The sequence below is a fragment of the Pollicipes pollicipes genome, unplaced genomic scaffold (genome assembly GCF_011947565.3).
Source record: "Pollicipes pollicipes isolate AB1234 unplaced genomic scaffold, Ppol_2.1 Scaffold_4002;HRSCAF=4701_pilon_pilon_pilon, whole genome shotgun sequence".
NCBI lineage: Eukaryota > Metazoa > Arthropoda > Thecostraca > Pollicipedomorpha > Pollicipedidae > Pollicipes > Pollicipes pollicipes.
In genome coordinates, this window is record NW_023596420.1 from 17,067,933 (window position 1) to 17,091,859 (window position 23,927).

General features: G+C 55.1%; 1 protein-coding gene across 2 annotated transcripts; it reads right to left on the minus strand.

The window, feature by feature from the left end:
- Nucleotides 1-526: 526 nt before the first annotated feature.
- On the minus strand, nucleotides 527-22,482 carry eIF5 (eukaryotic translation initiation factor 5). Of its 2 annotated transcripts, none has more exons than XM_037216076.1 (12): nucleotides 22,397-22,482; nucleotides 22,106-22,242; nucleotides 7,298-7,409; nucleotides 6,238-6,537; nucleotides 5,658-5,833; nucleotides 4,664-4,816; nucleotides 3,896-4,006; nucleotides 3,515-3,634; nucleotides 2,706-2,899; nucleotides 1,978-2,086; nucleotides 1,150-1,335; nucleotides 527-962 (listed from the first exon to the last, which is right to left on the minus strand). In XM_037216076.1, exons 4-12 carry the CDS (start codon nucleotides 6,389-6,391, stop codon nucleotides 843-845), a joined length of 1,323 nt encoding a protein of 440 aa, XP_037071971.1. In that variant the 5' UTR covers nucleotides 6,392-6,537; nucleotides 7,298-7,409; nucleotides 22,106-22,242; nucleotides 22,397-22,482; the 3' UTR covers nucleotides 527-842. The 2 variants fall into 2 exon arrangements, with proteins under 2 accessions (XP_037071971.1, XP_037071970.1); XM_037216075.1 differs by having other exon boundaries at nucleotides 6,238-6,543.
- Between the last annotated feature and the right edge of the window lie 1,445 nt (nucleotides 22,483-23,927).

Below are 23,927 nucleotides of genomic sequence, written 5' to 3' on the forward strand. Positions count from 1 at the left end.
CACCTCCTTCGACGACAAAACCTCCTCTCAGAAAACAATTTGTGTGCAACCGCGCAAGCCCACTCGCATTTCACGATCCCACAAGTTGGCTTACTGACCTTCCCTACGCCTACCAAAGCCAAACATTACAGCGTTCTCTACGCCGGCCGTGCCGCCACAGCTCGGCCTCAAACCGCCCGGGCACCTGAGAATATCAGGGACACAGGTCCGGTCGACCGCCGCCACATGTTCTCACGCGACAGGACGAACAGGCCAGCTCCAGACCGCCAGGACACCGGTCTCCCAGCATCGTGTCACCGCAGAAGCCATCCATCCCTTTGTGGTTAGCAGGCGGCCGCCCAGAAGCCATGACGGCACGTCCGGCCGAAGTGGTGTGCTTTACAACCAGCGGTGCGGTCGGCCGCTCGAGGCGCGCCGGCCCGTCGCGCGGTCCCCGAGCCTGGCCGGGCGCCGGCGCTGTCAGAGCAGCCACCAGCCACCCTGCTGAGGACGCCCTGCGCGCCACACACACTCCGCAAACAGAGGAGATGCACAACAGTGTATTGACCCACAGAAACACCAGGATCTGATTAAATGCCTTTCCGAGAAAAAGGAAAATGCCGCGACAGAAGAAGTGAGCCTCTCGAACGCCCATGGCTCGAAGTCGTCGCCTCTCCCCACCCATCCATTCATCTGCCAGTGATTTCACTCATGCCTTCACAGAAAATTGGGATAAATATTTCCAGCGTATTAAAAATAAAACAGCTTTAGGCCTAACGGAGCGACCGTTGACATTACTAAACCACTGGTGGCGCCATCACTGCTGACGAGCTGTTGTCGAAGCTCAACATAGCGCATGGCCACTAGATGTCATCGATGTCGATGTCATCGTGCTCCTCGGCCTGCGGCGCCGCCGTGGAGGCGGCCGGCGGCGGAGCCTTCTTCTCCTCCTTAATCTCACGCGCGCGGTCGTCGTAGGTGATCTGGAAAGCGAAGAACAGCATTCAGCCCAACATGGATCATTGGACATGCAAATCACGCTTCACGAGATCACACAACTAATGTGAACACATCACGGTTTTGCGACAGGATAAGGAGTGAAAACACGTGACATGCAGCAACGGCATGCGCTGTCTTGTTGCAGCTTCCTGCCATGCAGGTGGTCCGTACCTCGACGTCGTCGTCCTCCTCGGTATCGGAGTCGGACTCCTCCTCCGCCTCGCGCAGCCAGTTGATGAACTTCTCGGCCTTGGCGTGGATCTCCTCGCTGACTTCTTTGCTGACATACTTCTTGCTGGGCTTCTTACCCCATTCCAGCAGCACCTCCTCGTCCAGGATGTCCAGGTCGTAGAGCTTCTGTAGGACGAAAGCGAGTGGCGTCGGCGGGTCCGAACGGCCGAGAGGAGTCACAGCCCTGGGACTGAGATGATCAGCAGGTCCACAAGGCCGATAATTGGCGCCAGAGCCGGGCCGCGGAGAGCGGACACGGCAAGACTAAGCGCAGATCAGAGACCAAGAGGCAAAGAGCAGCCGGACTCGCTGCGGAACCGGAGCCATCGACGGACGGAGGCCGGGCAAGGCGAGGCGAGGCAGGGCGCGACGAGGCGAGGGGAGGGGAGGGCGAGGCGAGGCGAGGCGAGGCGAGGAGAGCCGGGACCGAGCAAGCGGCGCCGGTACATCCGCTCCGGCCGAGGGCGCACACCTGGGCGGCGCAGACAAGGGCCGCCGTCCGGCCGGCTCCCACAGACAGGGCTTCACGGCGCCGACAGATGACGCCATAGCTATAACACGGCGCGGCCGTGGAGCAGCCCATCACGCCTCGCAGCCCCCAGGCCAACAGGCTCGAGACCAGCCACCGACCGAACAAAGGGGTACGCCGGACCGATGACGCAGAGCTGTCGGCGTCCCGCGTCGGCTGGGTATCCTCTCACAAGTGTCTCTGGCTGTTGCAGCCTCACACGTTGAGACAGGGGCGGCAGGATGGGGCGGCGCTCGTACCTTCAGGATGTGCGGCACCTTGGGCATCAGCTGGTCCTTGTAGAGGTTGATGACCTGCTCCAGACCGCCGACCAGGTACTTCTGCGCCCGTTTGTTGTCGTGCGTGAATCTGGAACGGGCGTACACGCGTCGTTACCGGCTGGCCCCAACCAAACCCGCCAGAAGCCACCAACCACAGCCAAACATCGCTTCCATGATTGCGGGAGCCAGCCCAGGAGTCCCTTTGGGAGCAGCGTACCATTGGCAGCCTACCGCCAGTCACGCGCCGGCCCCAGACATACCAAGGCTCCGCCCTGGCTGGTCTGGACAACAGTTGGTGGACCGCCTGGGCAGTAAGACGTGGTGTAACGCAAATGTGCGGAGGTTACTTGATCAGGATGCGGTGTCACGTGTGTGGTGTTTACTTGATCCGCGCGGTGCCATGTGTGTGGTGTTCACTTGACCAGGGCGCAGTCACGTGCCTGGTGGCTACTTAATCAGTACACGGCGTCACGTGTGGTGGTTACCTTATTGCCGCGCGGTGCCCTGTGTCTGGTGGCTACCTGATCAGGGCGCTGTGTCATGTGTATGGTGGTTGCTTGACACAGGAGCGCGGTTTAGCATGGTCAAATGGGCACCATGGAGCCATGTCAGCCATGGGTGGTTACCCGAGCATCAGACACAGCGTGGCCTGGGTGCAATGCCTCCCTGAGTGGCAGCATCAGACGTCAGCTGACGGTGTTACTCACCTGAGCAGCAGGACGCGGTGCTGGCCGATCTGGCTGACGATTGTGTCGTTGAAGAGCAGCTCAGAGAGCACGAGCGGCGCCTTGTCCTTGACGTCCAGACGCTCGGCCTCGGCCAGCAGGCTCTTCTCCTGGCCAGACAGCTTGCCGGCGTCGCGCCGCTGCAGCATGTACCGGTAGAAGATCTCCAGACGCTCCTGCCGCAGACAACAGGATCGATCAGGCGGCCAGCTGGTGGCGACCGACTGGCCAGCTGGCAGGACGCCGCCGTACCACGGCCAGCGCTGCCATCTGGTGACTGTCATCGCGCAAATGGTGGAAAGGTAGGTGTGCTGTTGGACAGGTGGATCAACCAAGTTGTAATGCATTGGGTACATTTTGCTTTAGGTTTTCGCAAAATAAAGCCAATGCACGTGTAAAACCCTGTGCTAAATATAAAACATAGCATACAATACAATTCGACCTAAAATAAAATTTGGGTACATGAGGTGTGAGGTTATACTTTCCACATGCTTCCACCGAATTTCCAGTTATAAGCACACCATCGCGATATCCAGAGACACATAACAATAATTTGAGTGAGGCACCCATGCACCAAAAAACGAGCGTAAATCAAACAGCAAACGAGGTACATCCCATGGACTTTCCGAACGACGTACGACGGGTCGGATCAACAGCTGCCATGGCACTGCGCTGGTCAGTGCTCAGCATAGGTCCAACAGCCGACCGGCGAGGCGGCCAGCTCTACCATGACACACACCGACAGCGATCACTAGTGAATGCGGGTGTTGGTGCGCGCGCGGCGGGCGTACCTTCTCGGCCTTCTCCAGGTCGTCGTTGATGGTGAGCCCCTTGACGCCGTCGGTGAGCTCAGCCTGGCGCCGCTGCACCGCCTCCTCCGACACGTCCACCGACCAGTCATCCAGCTCCGGCTGGCGGCACAGGCAGGCGGCGCCACGTAACCCCCCGTCGCCGCGGCAGTGCTGGCGCGCACATCCGACCTCATCACACCGGTGCACAGGGGTGCCAGCAGGCCGGCGGTCATGCACCGCTAACACGGGCGAGCCAGTACGCCCCGCTGCGCCGTCCACGTGTCCCAGGGAGCGTGTAACTTAGATGTGAACGCGTCAGAGCACTGCTGCCGGGCACTACAGCCAGAGCTGCCTGGGAGTCCACCGCCAACGAGCCCCCACCTTGGCAGCCGGCGCGTCGGTGGACCACCCCTCCAGCTGTTCGTCGCCGTCCTCAGAGTGATCGCTGCCCTTCTCGTCGCCGTTCGACTTGCCCTTCTTCCCCTTCTTGGCCTGCAACAGCCGGCACGGTGCACTGGCGGCTCAGCCTGGCACGGCACGCCGCCTCGGGTGACGGGGCTCACCGACGGGCGGCTTCCCTCGCGCCACCAATGGCGGCTCAGCCTGGCACGGCCCGGGTGACGGGGCCCACCGACGGGCGGCTTCCCTCGCGGCACCAATGGCGCTCCCCCCACGGCCTCCAGCGGCAGTGAGCCTGGCACCACACGCTCTGGTGATTGTCCTGTGTATGCATCAGGGAGGCAGGTGGCTCTGCTTCTTGCAGGCGCCCTTAGGCGATGGCCATCGGACACACAGAGCGTGGCGGCGACACACGTCAAGCCAGCCGCACAACGGGGAAAACGAATGAATTAAAATCTAGGAATGCATTCGCACCATCAGCAGTATGTCGACGCCGTAGGCTTAACCAACGACTGTATATGCCACGCGATAACACTCGATGTTTGGTGGCTTTACGAGCACATCAGCTTCTGAGGTCATTTCGCGCTCCGTGATTTACCCTTAACAAAATAGCCACCGGAGATAAGACTGGATGCGTATGCACTCACTCCCCCCCCCCCCCCCCCCCCATCTACCGACATAGCGTATCACAATTTAACGTCCCAGCCCGACCCCAGCCGCAGCAGTGCCGCTGTAGCTGGTCGCACGTACGGCGCGTTTGGTGAGTGATTTGCCCGACTGGGTGGGGTCGGCATCGGGCGGGTTCTTCAGGATGAAGGTGGTCAGCTTATGGCGCATGTCCAGCATACCCTGGTAGCCGCAGGCCTTGCAGCTCTGGCCGATCACACCCTTCTTCTCGCGAACCTGGCGGCAGCGACGCCGGCACACCGGTCAGCGGGTGGTTCACACGGAGACGGGCGGTCTGCCATCCCGGCCCATCGCCTCCCAGTCAACAGCACACGGCAGACGGGCGGTCTGCGATCCCGGCCCATCGCCTCCCAGTCAACAGCACACGGAGACGGGCGGTCTGTGATCCGGCCCATCGCCTCCGAGTCAACAGCACACGGAGACGGGCGGTCTGCGATCCCGGCCCATCGCCTCCGAGTCAACAGCACACGGAGACGAGCGGCCTGCGATCCCGGCCCATCGCCTACCAGTCAACAGCACGCAGAGACGGGCGGTACGCGATTCCAGCCCCAACAGCGACACCCAGCCGGCGTCACATGGAACCACGGAGCTGTATACAGTTCGGGCCGGTCTGATGTATCGCGCCCCAGCCCGTGTCCCGACGGGCTGAGAGACGTCTGCTCGGCGCGTGACCTGGACCAACCCCCCTTACCCTGCCGCTCCGTCAGACGCCCACCACTGCCCCGGACAATGACGGCGGCGGCGCGGGCCTGCTGCACCACACTAGGCGCCGTCACTCGGCCACGCAGCGGACGCCTCCTACCGCGCTGCACCCGCTTCGAACAGGCTGCACCACCGGCCTCCACCACCCGGTCGACCAGCCGCAGTGCATTGCCACGCACCATACAGGGCGGGCTGTCGATGACAATCCGATGCCCGAGCTTGAAACGATCTGGGCGTATGAGTGCCGCTAAACATTTCATCTTGTAACTGCCTTCAAATGACCGTATCTTTTACGACTGACCTCCCTCCACCCGACAATTCAATGACTGACCTCCAACTAGCCCTGGTTACGCACCTGCAGCACTGTCTCTGGGTTATCGCAGCCGGGGCACAGCACGAACTTGCGGATGAAGCCATCCAGCATGTCCTGCAGCTTGGAGGCGTCGTGGGCGCCGTTGACGATGTAGCGGTCGTTCTTGCCGTCCATCAGAGTCTGGGCACCCAGCTCGCAGCCGAAGTACTTGCAGGGGTCTGCCGGGCGCACGTGGTCAATGGCCGTCCCAAGGCACGGCTCGGGGACCAGTGTACGTCCAGCCCACCCACTCAGCACCTGACTGTGGCGGCACAGATCAAACCAATCATTAGCGCCGATTATAATTGCTGTGCCATACGTCTTGTACTGCTTGGCACTATGCATCAGATGCTCAGTTAATGGAGACCTTAGTGATCCCATGACCCGGAATAAGTGTTTTCCACCCGCATTCGCAAGTCCGTGTCCATCAGATCCAGCCATGGTGGACAGCAGCAGTGACTTAACGGCTCTCCGGCCCGCAACATGGCACGACATACAGCTGAAGCACCGACACCAGTGACCAAACGGGCGCGACGCGAACACTACGCCGTCGATCATGAGCCAGCTGGTCGACGGTACTCACAAGAGGGAGGGCGGCACAGCGCCTTGGCCACCTCCGTCATATTGACCACCACCGTCTTGATGCCGTTGCCCTTGCCCTCGACTTTGGCCAGGAGGCGCGGCATCTTGTAGCGGTAGAAGACGTCAGTGACACTGGTGTTGACGTTAAGCGCCATGGCGAGGCGGCGTCGGGTGCGGCGGGCGCTGGGAGGAGACGGCGGTCGTGCGTCCCGAGCGGGGCAGGTCGAGCGGGCCGAGTCCGAGTCACGAAATGGTGAGTGCCGGCCGGCGGCCGAGTCGAGCTATCTGCTCTGGGATCTGACTGTTCCTGCCGCAAGACACACGCAAGCCACGTCAGTTGGGATCTGACTGCTCCTGCCGCAAGACACACGCAAGCCACGTCAGTTGGGATCTGACTGCTCCTGCCGCAAGACACACGCAAGCCACGTCAGTTGGGATCTGACTGCTCCTGCCGCAAGACACACGCAAGCCGCGTCAGTTGGGATCTGACTGCTCCTGCCGCAAGACACACGCAAGCCACGTCAGTTGGGATCTGACTGTTCCTGCCGCAAGACATGCCGCAAGACACACGCAAGCCACGTCAGTTGGGATCTGACTGTTCCTGCCGCAAGACACACGCAAGCTGCGTCAGTTGGGATCTGACTGCTCCTGCCGCAAGACACACGCAAGCCACGTCAGTTGGGATCTGACTGCTCCTGCCGCAAGACAACACGCAAGCCGCGTCAGTTGGGATCTGACTGCTCCTGCCGCAAGACACACGCAAGCCACGTCAGTTGGGATCTGACTGTTCCTGCCGCAAGACACACGCAAGCTGCGTCAGTTGGGATCTGACTGCTCCTGCCGCAAGACACACGCAAGCCGCGTCAGTGCAGATCCACACACGTCTGACAACCAGGACGCTTCAAACACCACGCCAGCAAAGAAACGATGCCACTGTAGGACAAACTATAGCTCGAGACCATGTATATATCTGAATCGTACGCTATGAGCAAAACATGGGCTTAACAAGCGAACGTGTGTGGAGCCCAACACGCGTGTGAGAGCACGGCGGTACGACGTACCGCTGGTTGGTTCTGCTGGGGAGACAACAGTCTGGTGACATACACCTAGCTGAGGTGTGCCCGACCGGGTCGGCAGGATGAACAGATAACAGTCCCTGGAACTTCCGTTGACCTGAAACAAGGCCAGCGCGCGTCAAACATAGGCAGCCAACGTTCGTTCGGACACCACAGGCAGCACCACAAGCCCGACTGGGGTACACGAGCCACAGTTATCGATCTAGCATATCAACCAAATTTGTTAGCAATGAAGCCGCGTTTTCGCTCGAATTTATTGGGAGGAACGTCGACGCAGGTAACCCGTTCCAAGAACTAAATCCTCATTCATACCAGGAAAATGGTGCAAAAATTTGTTTTTCGGAGATCTATTTTGATGCAAAAATGCTAACTGATGTTTATTCGCTGCTAAACATAAACTTACTCAATGTTCGGTAGCTAAATTTGCTAAACATGTGCATTAATGGCACATTTTGCAACATACGAAGTCAGCCAGAGAATATTTCTTTGAGCACGGGTGGCCCGCCATACGGCCGACGTTGGCGCCACTGCCGATGTCCGAGTCCCGTCATGAGTGCGGGCTCGGTACACCGCATTCTAGCGAGCCTCTTCAGCCGCCGAGCATGTCGACCTTGAGTCCTCCACCGCACACAGCCGCGGTGGCGAGACGCTGTCAGTCCCGACAGATATTACCCCGGCTCACATCGGGGCTGCACACGGATGCGCTCATGGCTGAGAACTGATGCGACTCGACGCTGCCCACCACTCAGCCCCAATCGCATGGGACTGCCGCCCACAGTTCAACTCCATATAGTTGGCACATTATGTATCGAGGCCGGGTCACCTGGTCGCTACCAAATCATGCACATCGATGGCGACGCGTCTATGTCGGGCAACCGACCAAAGGTCGCTGAAGTTAAAAACAACATTCTAACCACTCCTCCGCCAGTTACGTATAAAAGTGGGGTAAAACGTACACCCTAAGTCCACGCATCCTTCCTGTTTGTGCGTGCATATATTATTGAGGGCCGCATGTCATGCGGTATTGATATATTGAACGTTGTCTGTGACCCCCAGTTTGGTTCACGTGGCACCCACCAGACGAAAGGAACGGACCGCCTTCCCGCGCTAGACGAACGCAACGCCCTTAGCAGCGGCACCGACTCATCGGCGCCGGCTCGCGCCAGCCGCAAGCTCCGGCAACAACACCAGGAGACGGGGGTGGCGGCCGCGCCCCAGACGGCACGAGACAGCAGTGGCAGCCCCCCCCCCTCAACATCATATGAGCGCTGATTTTAGAAACGAGGGCAGTGGCGTCATGACAGCCCACCTGAAACTCGCCGAGCCATCCAAGCGCGTCACCAGATAAGCGTCGCCGTCTAGCGTCGCCGCCGTGAGTGCCCCCAGCCCATGCCGCACTCAAAACACCGCGCTTCCACGGCGGAGCGACCTTCAGGACGGCGACCTTCCCGATGGCGGTCCGGTGTCTGGTGCCGGCCCACATCGCGTGTGATGTCGGCCAACGGTCGGTCGAACAATACACGCCCGGCGCCTGTAATTGGCTGCTCGACGAGCCAGCTCCTGCTCAGCACGCGACTCATTCGACACGGGAAAACATCCGCTCATCGCCTGCTGATAACGCAGCCGTGACTCTGGGAAGAATGGGACGCACGGTGACGTATCCTGCATGCATCAGTAGCCGAATGGCAGGAGCCACGGGCGGCAGGGTGGGCGGCGCGCCCCGATGCGGCGCCGCGGCCCTGCTAACCCGACACTGGGCGCCCGGGCGGCCGACACCGCCCCGGTTAGGGCTCCGGCTGTCGCCGTGTGGCGGACGTCTGATCGGACACGTGTTACATGCCGGCACCCAGACCTGGTGCGGTCTCGTCTGCGGCCGCCGCCCCGGCTGTCGCCGTGTGGCGGATGTCTGATCGGACATGTGTCACATGCCGGCACCCAGACCTGGTGCGGTCTCGTCTGCGGCCGCCGCCCCTAGCCCGACAGCCGGCGGCGGCGGCCGCGGTGGCAGTGACGGGCCACGGTCGGCCGGCGCCGCGGCCGCCCAATCGACGGAACCCGACAATGACCGGCTAAAAATGGCACCGCCGGCGCGCCTTGCAGACGGCAGACGTGCCGCTGACCCGGCCGATGGGCCGCCGCCACCACCCAGCCGCCCAGCGACCGCAAGACCTTCGACGAGCCCCACCGTGCCGACCGACCGCACCACGCGCGCTGGAAGCATGGTCACCCCACAGCCCCGGCCACAGCTGACAACACTGCAATGGGACTGCCGTGGCCGAATCCGCAGTGTGAACGCTCGGCGCAGAGCCACGTCACGCATTTCATGCGCGCTCCATGCGAGCAATCTCCGGCACGGAAAGCGGTGCCGAGACGACGATGGGCGGCTGACAATTGCTGCTGAGCCCTACCTATGCCATACCCGTACACCCCAAGGACTCGGGCTGTACACCCTCGGTGGCTTCCACGTGACTTCTTCAAGAAATCATCTTTCGACGGCACCAGTGAGGGTGCAAAATGACCGCGGCCGTTGAGGCGCTCCAGGACGCGCTCCATACCGAGCGCACCAGTGCCCGTTCGGCCGGCTTTCTGTTGGCCAGATTCTCGTCCAGAGCAGCCTGGCCGTCCCAGGCCGGCCGGGGCGATATTACGGAAGCTGGACGCCACGGCCAGCTTGCGGCGTGTGTCGGGTCCGGGAGTAAACCGACGGCGGCCGGCAATAACCGGCCATCGATTGGCGGCCCAAGCCCGCTCACAGGCCGGCCGGCGCCGCGGCCGGCCTGTGACGCAGCGGCGGCCGGCAGGGTACCGACACAGACCGAGGCACCAGCTGACCGGCGGCCGGCAGGGTACCGATACAGGCCAAAGCACCAGCTGACCGGCAGGGTACTGACACAGGCCGAAGCACCAGCTGACCGGCAGGGTACCGACACAGGCCGAAGCACCAGCTGACCGGCAGGGTACTGGCCCAGACCGAGGCACCAGCTGACCGGCAGGGAACCGGCATAAACCCAGGCACCAGCTGACCGGCAGGGCACCGGCCCAGACCGAGGCACCAGCTGACCGGCAGGGTACCGGCCCACACCGAGGCACCAGCTGACCGGCAGGGTACCGACACAGGCCGAAGCACCAGCTGACCGGCAGGGTACCGGCCCAGACCGAGGCACCAGCTGACCGGCAGGGTACCGGCCAGACCGAGCACCAGCTGACGGCAGGGCCGGCCCAACCGAGGCACCAGCTGACCGGCAGGGTACCGGCCCAACCGAGCACACCAGCTGACCGGCAGGGCACCGGCCCAGACCGAGGCACCAGCTGACCGGCAGGGTACCGGCCCACACCGAGGCACCAGCTGACCGGCAGGGTACCGGCCCACACCGAGGCACCAGCTGACCGGCAGGGTACCGGCCCAGACCGAGGCACCAGCTGATCGGCAGGGTACCGGCCCAGACCGAAGCACCAGCTGACCGGCAGGGTGCCGGCCCAGACCGAGGCACCAGCTGACCGGCGGCCGGCAGGGTACCGGCCCACACCGAGGCACCAGCTGACCGGCGGCCGGCAGGGTACCGGCCCAGACCGAGGCACCAGCTGACCGGCGGCCGGCAGGGTACCGGCCCACACCGAGGCACCAGCTGACCGGCGGCCGGCAGGGTACCGGCCCACACCGAGGCACCAGCTGACCGGCGGCCGGCAGGGTACCGGCCCACACCGAGGCACCAGCTGTCAGGCGGCCGGCAGGGTACCGGCCCAGACCGAGGCACCAGCTGTCCGGCGGCCGGCAGGGTACCGGCCCACACCGAGGCACCAGCTGACCGGCGGCCGGCAGGGTACCGGCCCACACCGAGGCACCAGCTGTCCGGCGGCCGGCAGGGTACCGGCCCACACCGAGGCACCAGCTGACCGGCGGCCGGCAGGGTACCGGCCCACACCGAGGCACCAGCTGACCGGCGGCCGGCAGGGTACCGGCCCAGACCGAGGCACCAGCTGTCCGGAGGCCAGCAGGGTACCGGCCCACACCGAGGCACCAGCTGTCCGGAGGCCAGCAGGGTACCGACACCGACCAATACACCACCTGGTGCCGCTCCCAGGAACCACCCAGTCTCAAGGTCAGAATTTGGGGTAGTTTTCGAAGTTTTGAGGCATTGGGAAACTTGTTCCCCAAAAGTCGAACTGGATAAGATGTCCGCAATAACAAACCCCCGAAGATGTGCTTCCGGGAGAACTATTTCGGGGTCACTCGAGCATCCATGACGCCACGGTAACGTCAATCGAATTCTGTTTTTCTATTTGTCATGCGGTGATCAAGGATAAGAAAAAAAATCGCCATGCCATTCATATCTGGCGTTCGTGAGCACGATTTTCAGATAAAACGGCCGTCAGTTCGACATCAATCAACGTTGTGCAATGTATGATGGGCTAACCAAACAATGACGTATTGGGGAATATATTAACCAAACGGAGAACTTGCGTTATCTACAGCAGTTTTTCCCCTTAAAAGCATACCAACAGTTTCAAGTGTGCTTACTTCATCATATCTGTTGCTTGCTTCAATATCTTCAAAGCTGCAACATTGCCTTTGACGAATAGGCTGTGCATGAGTTGAAAATGATGGAGCCCTTATGGATCGGTACCCTGTAGCACTGCCATGGTTTGCTGTTATGATTGTAGTTGGTGTATGCTTTGGTAATACGATTCAGGTTTGTTCTCAAGGCAATATTTGACGAAGTTTCTCACGAACCGCTGATATAATTCTGTTCTCGTATAAGGGGAATGGTACACATTTGAAGAGTCCTCGATTGCGTCATGGAACATTGGAATGCCATTGGGGTGCAGCCAAACTGGCGCGCGAAATTGCCACCCCAGCGCTCACTCCCATACCTTCCCGCCAGTGGTGGCAGGCAGGTATTGGTAAATATAGGTATATATGGAAGTACCGCTATTGAAAGTGTTTGCCGAGCCAAAGCCGTGAGTTTAAGGTGTTTGCTTCCTTTCATATTATTGGTCATGGCAATGCTCGAGCGATTCCATTACACATAGTATTTCCGTAAGAAGTAGGAGTCCAAGTCCAACTTGTGTCAATGCCATAATTCTTATACTTTATAGCACAAATGTGATTACTGATTGAAGCTTAAACAGCTGACTCAACAATGATTGAGAGCTAGTAGACATCAACTACTTTGGTACAGTGCTCGTGCAATGTAGAGTATGGTAAATATTGAAGGAAATTTAGACGCCCCTTAAAATAATCATGTACGTGATATTTGTTCAAAAGTTGTATTTTTAACCATTTGAACCGAAATATTAAAAAACTGGTCAATATTGTCAATTCATTTAAAAGTACAACCTTCTTACGAATATCCGCACATTATCAGTGTCAGCTCATCCTATCTCCGCCTATAAAATCATTATACGATATCTTCCGCACATGTCATATTTCGAAAAAAATGTTTAATTGGAAATGGTCTTTACGGAGGCCAGATCTCAACAGCACGACGGAAGCAATGGTCTTTACGGAGGCCAGATCTCAACAGCACGACAGAAGCAATGGTCTTTACGGAGGCCAGATCTCAACAGCACGACAGAAGCATTCATTTAGATCTAGAACGCCGTTTGGCATTTCAGGTGGCGGGATTTGAATGATGTTGCTATATTATGCACGCTTAAATGGCTTTGAGTCCGCATAAATTAGTCTACACATCTTCGCGGGCGTGCAGCTCAGGAATTTCAGATTAGAGCTTATGAAGGACAGGGCTATGAACTACACTGAACGCTATCTAAATTGGATATTTCAGTTCAAAATCTCATACAAATATCGAACACTCACGTTATTCAATGCCGTTTTACGACCTGTGTATCGTAAAACCGCACTGTATTTGCGAATGTAGGCATATAGCTACATTAATTTTCAAATGTCGTCATAAACTGCGTATTTAGCTCTCAATCAGCGTCTGTCGCGAAACTGACATTATGACCGTGCCCGGTCGGGCCCGGCCGCTCCGCTCTGGAAGGGAGGCCCCAGTCAAGCCGCGCTCGGCCGCTCCGTTCTGGGACGGGGTCCCCGGTCGGGCCGCACTCGACCGCTCCGCTCTGGGACGGAGGCCCCGAACCGGCCGGGCGCGCCCGCTCCGCTCTGGGACGGAAGCCCCGAGCCGGTTGGGCTCTACCCCTTCGCTCTGGGACGGAGACCCCGGACCGGCCGGGCGCGCCCGCTCCGTTCTGGGACGGAAGCCCCGGGCCGGTCGGGCTCTACCCCTTCGCTCTGGGATGGAGGCCCTGATCGGGCGCGCTTTGCAGACGCTGCCGCACCTTCCGTAGCATCTGCCGAGGAGACAGGGCCAGGCCCGCCGGCTGGCTGGCTGGACGCCAGTGAACTCGTGGCGAGCACGCAGTGTTTATCGCGTCCAGGCCGCTCTTCATAAATAGCCATGCCGATCCGTGTTCCAGCTCGAAACAGTCTTCGACCTGCCGGCCAGGACGCCAAGTCCCTTCAGTGCTCTCATTGCACTTAACTCCCCGCGATCCATCACAACTGATTCCCTTACTCATGGCACAGACCGCAGCTCAGTGGCCATCTGCGAGCCACTCGGACCAGCCAAAACAGAGCCGCCGGCGGCGCGCCTCTCCCGCTCCGCCGTGCCGCCGCGCCAGGCGTCCAGCAGATACGCCGCTCTGGCGAATGGACCTGTTGCGTGGGCGCTGCGCCGAGGTGGTATTGATCGTCGGTGGCGGCGGCGGCTGCCCAGTCGCCATATGGACGCGGCGACGACACGGCGCGCCGCCCACCGCGTTCCAGCCGCCGCTGACGTCACGAGGAAGTGTCGCCTGCACGCGGCCTGAGCAGCCAGCTCGGGTGGGGGCGGCGCGGCCCGAGCCGTCACCGCCTCATGTGCTGCGATTGACAGTGGACGTCCGACCGTCAGCGGCGAGCTGTCGCACCGAGCACGGCCCTGAACCCCAGCCGGCATGGGTCACACGGACCGACAGCAGGCCGACACTACCGAGACCTGCCCCACCATGGGGGGGGGGGCCGAGAATCACTGCAACGGTCGGGCTATCGGAAGGCCAATTGACGTGACAACACGCTGAGGCTCACTGCAGCCACGGCACAGTGCCGCAGAGGACCGGCGAAAACCGCGTGCCCGGGGAGACAGCTGCATCGCCCTTCTTTCCACACGCCGATGGGCTGGCTAGCCCTGGGCATCGCATTGGATACCCACAAACGCTACTGCCGGGCAGACGCTGAAAAGGCCAACTGACTGGACCACGACATGGGGTCAAACGCAGCGAAAGCGTTTCTCGCCAACAAGTGGGGACTCATCTCCGCGCTCGCAAGAAGGTGAGAAGTGGTTCGAGCGGTGCAGCCGGCAGGCCTTAGGCGAGCGACTGGGCAGCCGAGCAGCCAGACGGGCGGAATGTCTGGCGGCGCGCAAGCCGGCGGCACTCACCGCGCGCGGCCGCTGCCACCATCAACCCGAGCGTCGGCGAGGGCGCCGCTCCCGTCCGTGGTCACACCCCGCCGCTGTCGACGGCGCCTCCCGACTGCGGCGTCGGCGTCGGCGGCGCCAGAGGTCGGCCAGCCGGCCGCTCGATACCGACCGGTCCGGGCCGGGCCGTGGGCGCTGTCTGCGCCGCCTCCGCCTCTGCCGCCCCGCCCCATCCCACGCCCAGCCTCCGGCCAGCCGGTCACACGGAATGCTCGGCCCGCGAGGCACCAGCCAGTCTCGTCCCGAGTCCACAGCGGCGCTGACAGCGGCCGATCGGCTCTGGTCGCTACGGAACCGGCGGAGCCCGGCCTGCACTTCCTGACCATTCGTGCCGACACTGCCGGTTCCAAACCTCCGGTCCCTTGTGGTTTCACACAACGGGATACTGCAGACCAGAACATTCATCCAACATGAGGACAATGCCATGGGTATTAGTATATAATGTCGTCGCAGTTTCCTTGCAGTGAGTGTTCCACATTTGTACGAGGGTTCGAACTGAAATAGCCCTCTTGAAGATCATTCGGTGCAGTTCACAACCATGCCGTTCCCTTAAACCTAAGCCCCTTTAATTTCGGGGCTGAATTCCCGCGAAGATAAGCAAAGTATTTCGGGGCGACTATTTCAAGGTCACCTGGGCATCTATTACGCCGCAACGCAATTCACATCGAGCCATTTCATTAGCCATGTGGCAACCAAGTCCAGGAAAGATACAATTGACGAATCGTTTGTATCTGGCATTCGTGAGCACGACTTCCAGACACAATGGCCATCAATTGGCTCTCAATCAATGTTGTGCAAGGTGCAATGGCGTAATCACTGACCTATAGAGGAACCTATTTACTAAATAGAGAAATTGTGTTGACTTGAGCGCTCTTTTCTACTTAAAAGTATGCCAATAGTTATAAGTGAGCTAATTTCTTCAGATCTGATCTTCAGATCTGATGTTCTTGGTTCGACATCCTCAAATGTGGAGCATTCACTTTTATTCATATTCCAAGCCATATTGCATGTTTCACATTTCGTCAGTCGTTGCAGAGGGTCGCCAAGCTCGCAACACGGAACCAGGGTATCATGCGCATCTGAGCGCAAGGGGATTTGGGCATCATAAAAAAGGACAAGCCCGGACAGGTGCCGTCTGCCCAGTACAGCCCCTGCACGGCCTCGCCCGCAACTGGTCGGCTCCCCCCGCTGGCGTAGCGCCGCCGCAGCGTAGCGCCGCCGCAGCCCGCCGCCACCGCGCCGCGCCGCCCGCCCGCGGGAAGCCCCGCGGCGCCGGGCGCCAACCCAAGCCGCCGGCCCACTGCGTCACAGGCGCTCCCCATCCCCTCCCCTCGCGCGCCGCCACCACGGCCGGCCGAACGGGAGCTAACGGGTCACTTCCGACCTTCGCGAAGCATCGAGTGATTTCTGCAAGCCAGGACCTGCCACGAGCTGAGCCCTTTCCAGGCTGCCGACACAGAAGTCATGACACAGTATTGCACGTGTTTCCTAGGAAAGATTTGCAATTCAACTGGCACCTGTTCTGGGAACCATGTCCCAAATATCATCAGTGAGAAAGTGTCAAAGCAGTTGCAAAATAATGGTGGTGTTACACAATCTTTATGTGTAAGCTTTCATGGAACATAAATTAAGAGATATATTTTCATGGCATGAAGCAGGCAGCCAAAGACAGGGTTATTATCACATTGGTAGGAACATCTCACAGCCCGATAAACTTAAGTCTCATAAACTTGAGCGCGATAAACTTTGACAAACTTGGGTCTCACTTGCTTCTATCAATGGTGTCAAAGTGGCTAAATACACCTTGTTCAGTAGCAAAGCATTACACCTGGTGCATGCACTTGCCAGGCAGGCCTCATGTCAGGAATATCAACTACTGTCACAGGTTGGATAAGGTTATTGTTAGGTCTCCTTTTGCTGTATTGCTGTCCATGATTGCATGAGACATTAAAATGAGGCCATGAACATTTAAAAAAAAAACTGCACTGCATTATCTGCTGACCAATAACATATTTCAATGTCAGAATAGAAGGTCCTGTTCTCAAGACCATAAGACCACAAAAGTTACCACCTGCGACACACAACTATCAAACTGGCTGACTTTCACTCAAGTCCATTAGTTCCGGTACCCTGTGTTGATTCTGAGATATGGGTTGCAGAAGCAGTCCTTGATGCAATACATGTGACCACAAACCCTAATTGCACTGCTTTCACCATGCACAGCCAGACATAGCATCACAAAACAGAGCATGAAAAAATGACATAAGCAAACCGCACAGATGCCATGCTAGCACGGGCAAGTACATGACTGTACCAATTAGTGCATGCAAGTTCAACTGTCACTACACAATGTTCTACTGTTCAACCAGCTCTTCCAGACCGTGAAGTACCTGAATGTACTGTTACCTTGGCATAGCTGGGTAGCACTTGCATTTATTGTGTTACTTTGCTGGCAACCAGCCTATTGCATGGAGATACTAAATGCATTTCTAAAATGTTGTTTCACTCACTTTCTTAACATGATTTTGATACCTTTGAACTGCCACCATAACATTTCATTTTGTCCTAAAATATTTTGAACAGGATGTTCACCTTTACACTCTAAGCCTGGGTGTTGCCCATTCTTGTGCCAGATAATCCTGTCTGGTTATGCAGCCTTCACATGTAAACTGACCATAGGTCAGGTTACTAAACAATTATGTAACACTGCACATGCTCCAAGACATGTCATGTCATTGGGGCTTTACGACGCACTCAGCTGCTGAGGCTATATGGCGTCGCCTGCCTCTCACCCTAGCAGGAAGGGCGGGCACCGCGGGGAATCGAACCCCGTACCTCTGGCTTCCCAGATGTGCAGTGGCTATTGCAGATGCTTTAACCACTACACTTCTGGCACCCCATCCTCCAAGACAAAGGCATGCCAAAAAAACAAAACAAAAACAGAGCATGCACACTATTTCTGAGTGTCCTAGGTTTGGCACAAGACTGCAACAACATTTTCCTTCTTATACAAGAACAGCTAGTGTTTGAAAGAAACATGATCCTGTGGTGATAACCAAGTACAAATATTTGCATAGTAACATAAAATGTTGTTACCAAGCATTACAACTTCAACTCAGCTTAATTCAGCCTGTACTAAGCTCAGAACATAAGTGCACCAGGCTCAAAGCACCATGTCACAACAGGTCATCTAAGCTGCTACCTTGGAACATAAATGACTACCACTGCAAATATCTGAGCGCAAACACGCAGCAACCGCAACCTCCGTGTCATGCCCGTGATCACAGCATTACTGCACATCAAGAACCATAAAAATGTATGAGGCCAAGGTAACAAGAATCCAATGAAATATGTTTCTTGCGTATCCAAGCAGTCTTTCACGTTGTTTGTAGATTGGTTGACATGGTGAGGAAATATGATGTTTTTAGGTGGGAATGAAAAGCAAAATGAGAATATGGCAGTTAAACAAAACATCTTAATATGGTACATATATATGCCATGGAACATGGACACCAATGGGACACTGGGTTGAAGGGGACAGGGTGGGGGGTTAGGTTAGGTTAGGTTAGGTTAGGTTAGGTTAGGTTAGGTTAGGTTAGGTTAGGTTAGGTTAGGTTAGGTTAGGTTAGGCTAGGTTAGGTTTTTAGGCTATGTTCTGGACTATTCTGGCCTGCCTGTTTCATAAACATACCAAGATGTGATAAGAAACATTTTTGTTGCATTATTATTGTTACCTTGGCCCCATTCATTTTTTATGGTTCTTGATAAGCAGAAATATTGTATTAGACCATAATGCAGAAAGGGCACTGGGGAGTTGAGGCAGTGGGGTGCATGCGGCACTCAGGATTATATTGAGGTTATTAAAATTTGAAGGTAGGAGCGTGAATCTACCTGTTTTATGATTATTTACAATGCAGTGTGGGAAAAACCTCCGTTTTCTGGTGAATGTCACACCAGGAAATCTTGTACTCCAGGCTCTTGACTGCTAAGAATGACAATTGTTGTACTCCAGACAAACACTGCAGTCGCCCCACAAAGCAGACACCATTGCAAATGTATGAGCCTGAGTATAAGTACCAAGGCAGACAGTTTTGCTGTCTTGATAGCCAGGAGGGTGCATGAACTTTGCTTTCATAAAGTGAGTTGTAACTTTTATTTGATTTCCAGGGACCAAACATATGGAGCACCAAGAAATGGAGACAAGCATCTGCAATCCTGCAGGAGCTGGCCAGTCCAGGGCGTTCATGTCAATGTCCTTCATCATTGTATTACATGGGTCAGATGCACTTGTACAAGCCTATGCAACTCCTGAATGGTGATGACAACTCATGTGAGTTACTTCTGTGGGAATGAAATAAACTGAAATATGAAATGTGCTTGTTTTAAGTACCTACCGCTGCCACATACCTCGCATGCCATTACCTGTGGGGAAAATATATGGCGCACCTGAGTAAGTAAGACCGCATTTTCCACGACAAACACACCTACCGATACCTTTCAAGAAACGGACAAACATATCACGGCTCTGGCTCCCACTACGCGACGAACCCATCGCCTCCAGTACCCGAAACCAGCGGCAGCCCAGCCTCCTGCAACTGGCGAGTGCATTTTCGAGCAGTGAAGGTCCGCGTCGCAAGACACCTACAACAATATTCGTTCGACCAGAAACCACTAGCAGCACCAAAATCACCGCTGGCACATCTTTTTCAACTAGGTCATTCAAAGACTCGCCGAGCAAGAAGTCCAGCATGCCAACTATGCTCTAAACTTACCTCATATTAAGAAAACATGTTAGCGATTTTACCAAAGGACGTGCATCTTGCAAACAGTTTGGTGGGAAAATTCCAAAGGTTGCAGCATTGCACATCCTTTTCAAAGCGCTTGTTTCATTCCTGCTCTTGCCATACCAGCCACCAATCACCATCTAACTTGCAATTAAACTCAAAATCATAGCATTCAAACACACCACATATCGGCACTTTTGAGATAGAATCATGACATTAAACGGCACCCAAATATCACGTTTGTGGGCGGCACTTTTGGTGGTAACGGCTTCTTTTGGGTTCTTAAATGTCATCGGGAATTACGTTCCCAAAATGGGAGTTTGTGGCATGCAGCATTCCAGAACTTATTACTATTGTATAAATGATAGCACGTCAACCACTTTTTTCAGAAATCGGCAAATGCCGGTCTTTGAAGATTCGAGGATATCTTACTTATTTAACAACGGTATCACGTCTCCAGGCTCAACCAGTACCTATACTTGTAAGATAGAGATGGTCCATAACCCGGTGGGAAAAAATCGCAGTACTTGGTTGCCCTTCTCACAATGGGGCCTATGGGGAGACCCGGGGAGAACAAGCCGGAGTACAAGCCGGAGAACAGCAAGTTTTTAGCAAAGTTAGCCAAATTTAATTGAAAAATTTATGTGTTTTGGTATCGCCCAGATACGGGCCCTCCTCAGAGGGTGTTGAAATGGCATGATATGCCTTAGAATGAGAAATATCTATAGATTTGTAGTACAGGTACTGCATTATCTCGGCATTGTCTTGCGCCACCAGAAGATAATATATATTTGTAGGTGGAAAATAGCAACTTTAAATGCATGTCTGTAAAGCTCTATGATTTTTCTACCACAAACTCAACAATTTGTGTTGCCGCAACTGCATAAATGGTTTTTCTTAGACTATTCATCACAGCCTGTCATTTCAGGACCGACCCGTGGCACTTGTACTTGGTTGCCCATTGACGAGTGCTAGAATGCCATCACAATGTCTGTGAATGTGCCAGAACTCCTGTGCATGGTTTAGTTGTTTGTCTTGATGTGGTGGGAGTGAGGAGGGCGGAAGGTGAGTGAAGCTGCTTGGGATTATGTGCATCGTAGCTGTGAGTTTGAGGTATTCAGTGAGGCAAAGTGGAATTGGTTGTCTTCAATTTTCACACAGCATGTATCCACACCTCTCAAGTTACTTGGGATTTAGTTTTGGACCGCTATTAAGTCATTCCAAAAAAGGTAAATAAATACCAGGGGACTGATCTATAAATGTTTACCACTGCAGGCTGGTGCAGAATCACCTTGGTATAACCTGCTCTACCTACAGCATGGTGGGTAGGTATGTAGGTACTAAGGTATCTATATACAACATTAATGCTAGGCTTGGGTTTCCCATGTGGGATCAAATATGAGGCTGGCCTCTTTTCAGCCTGTGGTTATAATTGCTGTAACCTGACAGGTGGCAATGCTGCCATGTTCCTTGCTGTCAGGCATAAGGTCTTGCAGTGACAGTATTAAAATTGTCCCTACATAAGATCATAGGGAACTTGGAGAAGGGGAGAGGGATAACAGGAGGTGCAGGAAGAGAGGAGGAGCAGAAGTGGAGGAGGAGTGGAAGGAGAAAAGTGACAGAAAGAGAAGGTGAGGAGCTGAAAGAGGAGAAGAGCAGAAAGAGAAGGATAGGAAGAGGAACACTTTTGGTATGTTTATATTAATTACGTAAAGGCCAAAAGGACAACATGTTAGTGATGTCACATACATAAGGCTTTCATAAACAGTTGCATCTGCCTAAGACTCATTAAAAAACCAGGGTGTGATGCACAGTGGTCATCCACAATTCAGTTTGTCAGTAAGCAGAGGATGCACCTGATTTATCATTTTGATATTGTGTAAGTTTGCATGTAGATAGGTAATGATAAGTAACTGAGCTTTGTATGATGCACCTGTGAATGCATACATATAAAGTTTTGTTGTTAACCTCTCTAACTGTATTTCTTATTAACATGTACCATTAGTCAATCTTTGCATGTGTAGGTGAGCAAATAGCACTACAGGGATATGGATGGGATCAGTGTGGCGCCCTCACTCACAAGAAGTGCTCTGTTCCACAGAAATGCAAAATTGCATGCTGACACTAATTTTTGCAAGAAAAATATTGGGAGAATGTTGACCCATTAAAGGCAGTATGTGATGGACTTCAAGCGAGGCCCATTGTGCAGACACTCATTCCACATTAGACAGACCTTTGCTTGCAGGCAAGTTTGTACTCCGACCACAAAATTTTTGTACTCCGCCACCAGCAAAAAAAACTAAATTTCCCACCGTTGCAATGTGTTCCGCTTTAAACACGACAAATGATGTGCGATTATTTTTCTAACATTAGGTACCAACGTACACCCACACCTGTTTTTCATTTTGGTACCATATTATGAGGACAGCACATAAGCGGTGAGGAGCCCGAACCACGCAGCGGTGGTCACCTGCATGTAGCGTCCGCGAGATTACCCATCCAACAACCCATGGCTTCCCTACTGAACTCACCTGTGTGATTGAACACAGTCATATAAGGAGGTGAATATCCGCAGGTCTGCGGCAAGATATCACTTGAGGCCTCAATGGTGGATACAATTCTTTGGCTCAGAGGACACGATGGCTCCAGATGGTGCAGCACCCGGATTCTGGAAACAGAATAGCTTTCAGATTTTTCAGGAAGATCCCAATCAAAATGCTTCGATCGCCCGCGGCAGGCAAAACAAAAATTCATTTTTTCTGCTCATACCAATATCGCAACTCCAACTGGATCCTCACGGGGCACTAAAATTGCTCACGTACCAGCCCGCCGCCACCCAACCCAGCGGTATGGCGGAAATGGATTGCGTGAAGAAAGTGATGATGATATTCTTTCCCAAGTCTTTCTGAAATTTATTGCTACTCACAAGCACAGCATAGTTTGATGCAGAGGAAAGAACATTTATCAAAAAATCCTTAGGTTTCTGGCCTTATTGTCTTTTTAAGAAGTAGTTTTAACAAAATTCACTCGATTGAAAAATGAATATATGTCTTAAATGCCGTCAAAGTAAAAAAAAATAATAAAAGTACACAAATAAGCAAAGTACAATGCGAATAAAGTTTTGACCAACACTAGAACTCATCCCAGAAGGCTGATCACTGAATGGTACGGCTTTTTCCTTTCCTGGTGACCCTCACCTCGGGCAGCTAAATTCAGAGGCATGGTTTCGCAAAATGAGTTGGGGCTGAGCGGTAAAAACAGCCCTCTATCACCAGAATAGCTGACCAACGGGTTTCTCTATGGATTTGGTCAGTCTCCTCAAAGTTGGGGTAGGGGACTGATTCCCCCCTCCCGGCTGAATCGGAGTTTGCACCGCGGCATAGTTCCATTCTTTGCAAAACGCGGTCAGCCTTTACAATTTATATGTGATGATAAAGTATAAATCGCCTTATAAGTATATAAGTATATGAGGTATAAATCGCCATACCCGCCCTCCGAATCATGTTTTCATTTCCGGCGTCACGTATCCAGGCGAAAGTGGAACGAATTGAGCCGAGTATGGTATCTTGGATACCAATGGGTGATAGATGACCACGCGGGAAATATGATGAAAGACCGATAAAGAGCTGTCGGCTTCCAACGGGTACCAACGTCAGCTATCACGAGTGGCACACTCGTTGCGTTTTGCCTCCCGCTCTGTTTTACTAATTGAAAAGTCTGCGAATGACTGCTTTTCACTATAAAAGGAGCGCTGCAAACGGCGGACCGAAATGCTCTCCGGGGGACATTTATCATGTTGCCTGAAATCGTGTAAATTTAAAGCTTTGACTCTGGGCGGGGCCACATGGTTCCTGCCCCTTGACTAACGCTCGGTGGAGGGGGGGGGGGGGGGGTCGGATCATAGTCTTAAGCCCCGTACCCCCCACCAGGATCGGCCTGGTTTTTTCAGATCACTCTTGGATATGCCTCTGCAATCTGCAAATCAGAAAATTTGTTTGGTTCCACATGTTATTGACTGTACCACGGGCAGACATCTCGCGTCCAACAGCCGACGTAGTGGCAACGGCAGCAGAAAGCCTCGACCGAATCTATGTATGGTACGCGCAATCACAGAGCCGGAGGGGAGGGGGCATGTCATGGATCCATGCCCTTTGGGCCGAAGGGCCACCAAAATGTTGTGAATGGACACCAAAATCCCTTGGTGAAGGGGCACAAAAATTCTGTGGCGAAGGTGTACCAAAATCCGCATTCCGGGTCCACATAACCTTTGTAAGACGCACCAAAGTTCAGAGGCACGACAAAAAAGGTCTCAAATCTTAATGTTACATTACAAAATGAAGTAAACTTAGCCTC